The 9,905-nt window shown below is 36.0% G+C and overlaps 1 protein-coding gene across 2 annotated transcripts; it reads right to left on the bottom strand.

Moving 5' to 3' along the window:
- Positions 1-333: 333 nt before the first annotated feature.
- MCTS1 (MCTS1 re-initiation and release factor) lies at positions 334-9,188 on the bottom strand. 2 transcript variants are annotated; one of them, XM_037055547.1, is made up of 6 exons: positions 8,962-9,188; positions 7,636-7,788; positions 6,763-6,860; positions 3,389-3,522; positions 1,645-1,712; positions 334-542 (listed from the first exon to the last, which is right to left on the bottom strand). In XM_037055547.1, exons 1-6 carry the CDS (start codon positions 8,970-8,972, stop codon positions 461-463), a joined length of 546 nt encoding a protein of 181 aa, XP_036911442.1. In that variant the 5' UTR covers positions 8,973-9,188; the 3' UTR covers positions 334-460. The 2 variants fall into 2 exon arrangements, with proteins under 2 accessions (XP_036911442.1, XP_036911441.1); XM_037055546.1 differs by lacking the exon at positions 8,962-9,188 and adding an exon at positions 8,338-8,855.
- Positions 9,189-9,905: the final 717 nt, after the last annotated feature.

Here is a 9,905-nt window from a genome sequence, read left to right as displayed (position 1 = left end):
TTATACTATTCTTTCCATACTTTTGTATATGTCTGGAATTTTCTATAATGAAAAATTGAAAAACAACAGCAAACAAACAACACACACAAAAGAAAAGGGGCACTTCTAGGTGTCCTGGAGTAATGGGATAAAAATTCCCCAAAACTTGTCTGAATCTCTGGCGGGGCGGGGGGAGGGTCAGCCATATACTGACAAGTTATTTATCATTAGCCTAAAAAAGGACATGAAGCTGTCTTGAGTTTGGTTACTTACCAGATACCTTTTAATGTCCAAGTTTGTTACCCAATTTGAACTTGAGTTTAAGAAAAACTAAAATAATTTTTGAAGCTAACAGAATTTTAGCATCTGTTGAATTTATTCAGCATAATCACAGAGGCACTGTCTTCATGATGTCATATACAGACACAAACACAGATACAGCACAATATCCATATGAGACAAAGTGCATTCCTTCTGATGCTCATTTATATGTCTTCATATGCCACAGCCCATCATTTAAATAATGGATATTTTCAATGCCAATTCCTTTGTTGACCTTCTCACTATAGATGGAAAAAACACATAAAGATATTGTTATGCATTTTTATAGGCTTAGTCATGGTACATATAATTCAACGTGCATAGCTGTTTTGTAGTCATTGGGTTACATGTAGGGAATTTGTTTATATTACACTCATATTACTGTCTGCATTAAACTACATTACTCTGGGGCAGTTCATATCTTAAAGTGACTCTAGTGATGTAACTAGTGGATCTATAGAAACAGAGTAATAATGTGTCGCCATATCAGAACATCAAAGTGTTATAAGTAAGCCTCAAACAAAATTAATAGGAATAATGTGGTATTCAAATGAGTTTCAAAAATTTTAAATATATTGACTACATTTTGATAATGTGTCCTTAATAGTCCCTTAATTTTATATCACCAGGTCAAAATATAAGAAAAATGTTTTGTAGTGCCACAATGTGTCACCGTTTTAAAAATTAGGGGGTGGAAACCTAAGGGAGGTGGGGAGGGCTGGGAGGGGTGGTCTGGGATGGGAGTAAAAGGCAGGAAACTGTACTTGAACAACAATTAAAATAATTAATTAATAAAAATTAGTAGCAAATGCCCTGGCTGTTGTGGCTTGGAGGACTGAGTGCTGGCCTGCAAAAAGAAAGGTTTCCAGTTCCATTTCTGGCCAGGTCACATGCCTGGGTTGAAGGCCAGGTCCTCAGTTGGCAACCGATCAATGTTCCTCTCAGACATTGATCACAGATTGATGTTTCTTTCTCTTTCTCCCTTCATTTCCCTTTTTAAAAATAAATAAAATCTTTAAAAAATAGTAACAAATAAAAATTAGTAGCAAAACATCTTTTCCTCCACTCAATTTAAATCATACTAAATTAAAAATTCCTAAAATGCCCCATAAATATAAAACAGCTATACTGGCACACGGGGTTCTTTTCAGGGTGTTTAAGAAAGAATTAAAGCAATATGTTTCACTGGCTCCCTAAGTTCTAGGGAAAATCAGAAATACGGCTTCTGGGCTTACATATTTGTAAGATGTGGTTTGAATGTGAGCAAATTTCACCTGTAATTCTGATGCTTCCTGCGTAGGTTACTCATATCTCAAAAGCTAAGGGGGCTAACATGAGACTTACATATCTTCTGCAGACATCTTCATGACTCCAACACACAGAGCATGCTGTTTTCCTTCTGCCATGATGGCCTTAAAACACACAGTTAAGAACTATTTATCAAAATGCCTTGGAGAGGGGGTGTCAAATAGTGATCACATTACTAGTTAAGCCACTTTGAACCCATCTTATATCCCTGCCTACACCATCAACTCCTTGAGGGCAGGGACTTAGCAGAAATATATGGGCATACTGTGAATACTCTCAATAAATGCTAACTGAATGAATCTAATAATCATTCTTGGTTTTTAAGTCAAATGTTAATTCTATAACCCAACGCCAACAAAACCAGATTAAGTCATACAAAAAGGAAATAAAATTTCTTTCATATATTAAAAACTGTGAAATAAATATCCATTTTTCTAGTATTTTAATAACTGAATGGTGGTCTGATCTAAAAGATACAGGAAAACAATGATTATATCTCTCTTTAAGAGCCCAATGTTAATGTCAGCCTGTCTAGAACATTCAGAACATTCTTGGTTATCATTTGACACATCTAGAATGTTACAAAGTGCAGTACATATTTTTAAAAGTAAAGGTTCAAGGATACAGAGTAACTCTCTGTACTAGCTTTGCAACTTTAACAAGTCTACAATGGTTTTAAAATAAAAATTGTTTTAAAAGTAAAGGCTAGGTACTAGAAAAACTTTCCATTTAAAGGAACTTCAGAACTAAAAACTCACAACACTAAGAAAATTCATAAACCTTAAAAGGTAACCTATTTTTACAGAATACATTTCTCCACTGATTTTCAATTCATTCATTCAATATTCCACAAATGAATTTGAGTACCTCGTATGTGACCAGTATCTATGTCAGTACAAAATCTTCCTAAGATATAAACATACAGTTATATCCTAGCCCTTAGATATAACTGCCACAACAGAAGATAGCCTCCTTTTATGCACAGGACACATTCCTGAGCTCGTTCCAACGGCTTTCCACTCCACAGTGATTTCCCCATTCCTACCAAGTATGTTTGTTTGTTTTTTTCTAACCTTTAGGGAAATGGGCACTTTATGACAAATAAGATGGTCTCCTGTCCAAAGTGGTTGGCAAAAACCAACTTAATCTAGAATATAGCTGAAACAGCCCCATAGAAATGGAAATAATGCAGAATTGTTCAGCTATATCACGAGTTGAATAGATCACTAAGGATTATGTGGGACTTTTTAACATTTCTCTTTGAGAAATCATGTTCTGAGGCCCAAACAACCAACTTAAAATGAACTTTATAATAAAGATTTAGAATTGCCAACATTTCCCACTACTCACTCCTAACTCTCTACCCGGTACCCAAGTTCTTTTCCCTTTTGAGTGCTTTTACTCCAATGTATCTGGGTAAGTCACACATAAATGTAGCAAGCTGATGTCCAAAGAAGTTATCCAATCATATCAGATATATCCTCTCTATTAATAACCAAGAGTTTTACACTGTGTCCTGAATTTGATAACATTAGGTCCTAACTGGGCTGAAATGCACCTAGGACTCTTTGATTACTTGTTCTCATTAACTTCTAAGATAGGTCACAATTTAGCCTCAAGAAATGATGTTACTTCCCACATCTTCAAATATAATCAGAAAGGCATGAGACAATAGTGACAGTAACCTCCAAAAAAGTATATCTAATGTTCCTTTGGATCATAGATCTTTCACTAATAACATGAATACATTTTTTTCAGTGTTATAGCCTGACAAGGATACAACGATTGTATCTGCTGCAGCAGGGTAAAGTTTAGCTCCAGGAGAAGTTAAGCCTGGACACATGATATTTGCTCCACTCAGTACAAATTTGATGGCTCCTTTATCAACCTGCTGGTGTGGCAGGATAAAGGGATCTAGAAGAAAAGAAATACATTACATAAATTAGTAAGACTAATGATTCACCAGAACAAAAGGCAAAGAACATGAGTAAATATTTTCTAAAATTACAGTACTCTCACAGATGCAAAATAAAACCCAAATACCATCCTTTACTTATCAAATTAGTAAATATTTTAAGGAAAAGTTCTTTCCAGTGCTAGCAATAGCATAGGAAAACTGCCATTCCCATATACTGCAAGAAGGCTTAGAAGTGAATACAACCTTTCTGTAGGACAACTTGGCAACATGTATCAACAGCCTTGAAAAGTTTTAAACTCTCTGACTCAGTAATTCTACTTTTAAGACTTTATCCTAAGGGAAAAAAATGAAAGACATAATGATATATTTAGGTAGAGCGATATTCAATGCAGCACTAATATTTATAATATAAAAAAAGTGGAATCAACTTAAATGTCTAACAATAAAGTAAGAAGTAAATGACTTAAGGTATATCGACAATATCTATATACTAGAGCCATGTTTTTGAGGAACACATAATTATCCTGGGAAATGTTCATAATCTAATGTTAAGAAAAAACAATAAAAAATAACCAAAAATATCAGTGGTTTCTATGGGTCCGTCAAGGAGAAGGAGATAAATAGGTGAAGCATAGAAGATGTTTAGTGAAGTGAAACTATTCTGTATGATAGTTTAACAGTGAATATTATGCATTTGGTAAAACCCACAGAATGTACAACACAAAAAATGAACCCTAATGTAAACTATGGACTTTGGTTATTAATAATGTATCGATATTGGTTCATCAGTTGTAACAAATATATCACATCAATGCAAGATATTAGTAACAAGGGAATGGTGAGTATATGGGAACTCTTTGCTTTTTGCTCAGTTTTTCTGTAAACCTAAACCTGCTCTAAAACATATCTAATAATTTTTAAAAAAACTATAGACAGCCCAATTGAAAGAGCAAAAATATATACATTTACACAGACATACATAGCACAGGAAAGAATTGGATAGAAGTACACTGATATATTAACAATGGTCAACAATAGGTCAAGGGAATACAGGTGGTTTTATTTCTATATTTTCCAAATCTCTAGAATAAACACATATTCCTTTTGTAATCTTAAAAAATATTTTTGTATGTATGTGTATCTGCAAATAATTCATAACCTAACAATTAAAGGATCCCAGGAGGATTTAAAACAATGCCTGGGGGAAAAAACTTCTTAGGCCTCTCAGGGCTCTCCAGGAATACTGCCAATAACAATTGGTAAAATTTACTCACTTGAATGTTTTACCATTAGCCCTCCAACTCATCAGATAACACATAAGTCTTTTTCCCTACCAAGACTCCGAATTAATTTAAACAACTTACTGTTAAAGAGGAACCTGAATGAATACACTTAATATTCATAAGCCACAATTTGTTTTCTAGATTTCCATCCTCATTAATAGCTGCCTTTTAATAATAATGATGATGACAACAGTGGTACTAGTGGGCACTGTTTAAACAGCTACTACATTATTATAATGGCTATCATCTAGTGAGCACTTACAGTGTTGCAGGCATTGTGTCAGGTACAGTACATGACTATCTCATTTAATCCTCACAACTCTGGGAGACTTAATATACAACTATGTCCATTTTAAAAGATAAAGAAATAAGGTTTAAATTGATTGAATGATCTGACAAAAATGACATGCACTGGGAATTGAACCCAGGTCTGCGTAACTCCAAGTTCATGCTTTTAACCACCATATTATCCTGCTTCTTGTACAAGAATAACTTTAAGATGTTCTAAAAGGTTGGTTCCCAGAAAAAATACTACTAAAGAGGAACGTCTTTTTCTTCTAACTTATTAAGATAATACTTAACATATGGAATAACTGGGAAGAACAGTTCAATGAACACCTTGGACACTATGCACTTAGTTTCAACCATCGTCCATTAACACTTTGTTACATTTGCTTTATCCCCTTCTATTTAAACACACATATTTTTCCTGTACTATTTTAAATTTCAGACATAATGCTTCACCATAATGAGCACACACCACCTGAGAATAAAGTCATTCTCCTAGATAACCACAACAGTATTATCATGTCTACAAATTTAACAACATTTCTACAGTATCATACTATAACCAAACCATATGCTAATTTCCCTCCATAGTTCCAAGAAAGTCTTTATATCTTTTTTGACAGGGAGGAGGAGGGCTTGAATTTTGTTTTTTAAACCAGGATCCAAAGTAGATTCATGCAATACAATAGATTATTTTGTCTCTATTCTTTTAGTTGAGTAGGAATTAATGTCACTAAAATGTCTTAATGTCACCAAAATATTTTTATTTGCACCAGGACTCAGTTTCTGTCCATATCATGGTCTTCTAACTTCATGAAATCAATACTTAATCAAATAATCATAAATATTCCTATAGAAATATTAAAGTGTTTCACATCTTTCAAGACTTGCCTAACAGCTGTAGTGCTCCAAATCTCTACTTCAACAAGTAATTAAAAATGTATCTACTCTTACCAAAAATAAAACTCATTAAGTCACCAATATCACCTACAGAGCCCTCCAGTCACTCCCTGCCATTCTGACTCTTGGGTGGAAGGCCAGATAAACAGACTGGTTTGAGAAGCAGAAGTTCTACTTCACAGTTATAGGTTCTTGGGCACAGGGATTTTTTTCGTCCTTTGGATTTTCTTTTCTAATGTACTCAGTCTAACAACATGCATAAATGGGTACATAATAAACATTATTTTGTTTCATAACACCCGATACTCAACGGACAATAACTGACTTCCACACCCTTACATAGAATTATCTCTGGGAGGCAAATCTAGATATAAATTTAAAAGAATTGCTCACAACACGTGTCACAGTGTGTGAATATATACTTGTGCAATTAACTAACTGTTGTCTACTCTTCCAACTAGACTATTAGTTTCACAGGGACAGGGACCATGTTTTCCATCATATTCTGAGTACCTAGCTCAGTGCCTAGCACATATTAAGTTCAATATTTGTTGAATGAATGAATGAATGAATGAATGTTGTTTCTTGGGCTTTCAGGGATGCATGAGACAATCTGCATTTTTCAGATTTACCACAAAATAGGAATTCATTTTTTATATTCCATATTACCTAGTACTAATAAATAAGTTAATGACGATTTGTCATTTTCAGCTCCTTTTGGGTCTTTCCATATCCTCAAATACATTATTTTCTAACAAGACTTACATTTGTGAAGTAACCTTAGGGTTGGATAAAAAGGCCCTTCTCTTTGTCTAAAAAACAGTAACTCTCCATTTACTGTAAGGATCTCTATATGTTCATGGCTGTAAGACAAATGTCACAAAGTATCAAGTTAGATATTTCCTTTCAAAAATGAATATGCCAAATAGCCTTTAAATAATGTATAATATAAAACATGCATATACAGAGATACAGTAAGCTTTTTAAAAAATTTCATTAAAGCCGTGGCTGATACAGATCAGTGGATTGAGTGCTGGCCTGTGAACCAAAGGGTCCCCCCAGTTTGATTCCTAGTCAGGGCACATGCCTGGGTTGCAGGCCAGGTCTCCAGTGGGGGGCACACCAGATATTGTGACCACACATTGATGTTTTTCTCCCTCTGTTTCTCCCTCACTTCCCCTCTCTCAAAAGAAATAAATAAGTAAATTATTTTTGTAAAATAAAAAATTTCAATAAAGAGCCAGGCCCCCCAAAAAACCCTGTTTAAATGTATCATACTAGTCCAGTAAAGAAAAAAGAAAAAATCTGAGCTGCTACAATCAATTTTACTTTGTATGTTGTTATTTTCATTTCATTGTTACATAATTCAATAGAAGAAATCTCTAAAGTACAATGGAAAGAAATTAATTCTAAATAAAAACATTTAAGTCTGATAAAGCAATCAGTATATAAAGCCATTTTTAAGAAAGAGGAAAACATTTGAAAACAGAAATATTGCTTAATTTTACTTACTCTATCTACTTCCATAATCTATCAACAGTTATTGTGAAAATAGTTCCATTTATTATGAGTGCAGTCTAATTATATGATACTCAGCTACTTACTCTGAGCTTTACATAGAGAAAAATAAAGACTTACCATCGCACTATTTTGACAGGGTCTTTCTTAGGCATGATTTGATTAAGCCATGGTTCAATACCTGGAAATTGCTCTATCAGTTGGTTCTTAATACCCTTTATAACTGAGGTTTTCAACTGGATGCAGTTGGACACATTTTCTTTTTCATCAAATCTACCAAATTATTTTTGGAAGAAAAAAAGGCATTTCTAAGTAGACATATCAGAACAGCTAAAGGTAGTGTTTCCATTAGTCATCTATTCCCAAGCAAGAATTCAGATGCCTAAAATAATAATGAAATAAATTGTTTCTAAAAATACCATTTACCTTTTGTTCTGTCTTGCACAACCAATGTCTTACTACAATATTAAATAAAGTGTCATACATACACAATTAGCTGGGAGGGAGGATATGAGGCATATTTCACATTATAATCTGTAATCAGCTACACAAATGCCTTTTCTGGAAAATCTTATTCGTCCCTACCCAGGAAGAACAGGAAGAAACAGAGATTTGTTCCTATAACAAAACCTGTGTGGAAAACAAAAGCAAGTCAAAACAAAAGAGTTCTCAAGCTGTGAGATACAGAAGACCAACCCAAATATAACACAGAAAATCGGTCCCTGCTAGGCTATGCAATGTACTGAGATGTTTTTTAAGAGATGGTGATGATTTCTAAAGTCCCTACTCATTTTTGCTCAAAATGTCGTGAACGAAACCCACCTTCCTTTGCCCATGTTTCCCCTTTGCTTTTTGCGTCTACCAAATCTGCAAGGAAAACCTACTAGGTAGGTTCCCAAGGAATTTTTGTCTTCTTTACACTGAATAGCCAGCCTATGGGGCAATCACGCTGTTTTAATCTGGCAGCTAGGCAATAGGCTTGACAGCCCGCTTGCTTCCTGTCACCCAGACTCCTTCACTCCCATGACCCAGGAAGTCAAGCCTTCCCTTATTCAGTTCATAACTAATAAACATATGGCAGTGAGTGCAGGGTTCTCCTCTTAGGTAAAGAGGACATACCCCTAAATTACAGTGTAAGGATGTGATTGGTAGAACCCTAGAAATGGAGCTAGGATTGCGGGATCGGAGGCGAGCAAAAGAGAAAGAGGAGTAAAGATACAGAAAATAAAGGTGGTAGAGCCAAAACCCGACCGAGGATTAGGGATGGAAAGCTGAGAGAGGTGCTGCAAGTTGCAAGTGAGAGTATAGTAAGTACTACAGAAAACCTCGGGGAGTAAGGATGGCAGGGGTGGGGGAGAGAAAGAGGATCTTTGCTCTCGCCCTCTTCCCCACCCCCACCCCCACCCCCTTTGTGAGCAGCGGATGGAGGCCACAGCATGTCCTTACTTCTTGAACATGATCCAAGGTGAAGGGGGCGACGATAGGGAAGGGCCTGGAATGGGGAATAACTCGAATTATCAAAGATCCGACAGCTCCCCTTACACGAGGAAGGCCAGCACCGACAAACGGAGATGTAGTCCTCCGGAAAGAGAGACAGGCAGCCGCACTTTACGGTTCTCAGTGAAATTTGACTACTTCCGCTCCTCTGAACACGTCGGCGGTTTTGCTGGCCCTTTTTGGGCAACTGATTGCTCCCCAGAGTGGGTAGCTGAAAGGGCGGGACTTGAGAAGGAAGAAGAAATACAGTAATCATTCTAGATGCAGGAAGAGAAGAATGGAGGGGCGGAGGAATCAAAGTACTATTTATGGCATTGTCGTCATTACGGATTCCTCAAAGGATCAGCATTCTTTCGTGTTTCCTTGAAACCTACTATTCGCCTAAACAGTTTTTTAGTGCAAAGGATATTTGTTCTCTGAGACCACCGAATAGACTGGTGCTTACGGACCAGCATAAACTCAGGCTAACCTTCTATTCTCATGTAAATGTACCACTGGGCTTCTCAAGTGTAGCAAATAAAAACACAGGACATCCAGTTAAATATGAATTTTACACACACGCGGCGAAAAACTTGTTATCTGGATTTAATTAGGATAGCCTGTATTTCCAGCAACCATATTCACTGGCCATAATGAGTGCCCTCATAGAATTATTCTCCAGGTTGCCATCCCCTGCTTCACCCCAATACCTATTAAATAAGCTACAAATCAAGAGCGGCAATGTCCTTGACTGATAGAATGACCGGTAGTCCAGCAATGGAAGACTAATCTGATAGAAGAGATAACAGCTAAAGAAACAGATTTTGCCCATGTGTTGTTTTAGAAAAGAGAGCGAACCAAGGCTTTTCATCAGCAAACAATGCACAGAGGAATGTAAAACGGAAGCAGGCACT

The sequence above is a fragment of the Sturnira hondurensis genome, unplaced genomic scaffold (genome assembly GCF_014824575.4).
Source record: "Sturnira hondurensis isolate 20B ecotype Veracruz unplaced genomic scaffold, ASM1482457v3 Scaffold0008671, whole genome shotgun sequence".
In the NCBI taxonomy this organism is placed as follows: domain Eukaryota; kingdom Metazoa; phylum Chordata; class Mammalia; order Chiroptera; family Phyllostomidae; genus Sturnira; species Sturnira hondurensis.
This window is presented reverse-complemented; position numbering and strand designations above follow the sequence as displayed.

What these genes read in the sequence shown, in the direction of transcription:
- MCTS1 (XM_037055546.1), bottom strand. An exon ending in CCTAAGGTTACTTCACAAAT is followed by an intron (nt 3,523 to 6,762) that starts GTAAGTCTTGTT and finishes CTTTTCTTCTAG; the next exon opens with ATCCCTTTATCCTGCCACAC. An exon ending in AAGATGTCTGCAGAAGATAT is followed by an intron (nt 543 to 1,644) that starts GTAAGTCTCATG and finishes TTCCATCTATAG; the next exon opens with TGAGAAGGTCAACAAAGGAA.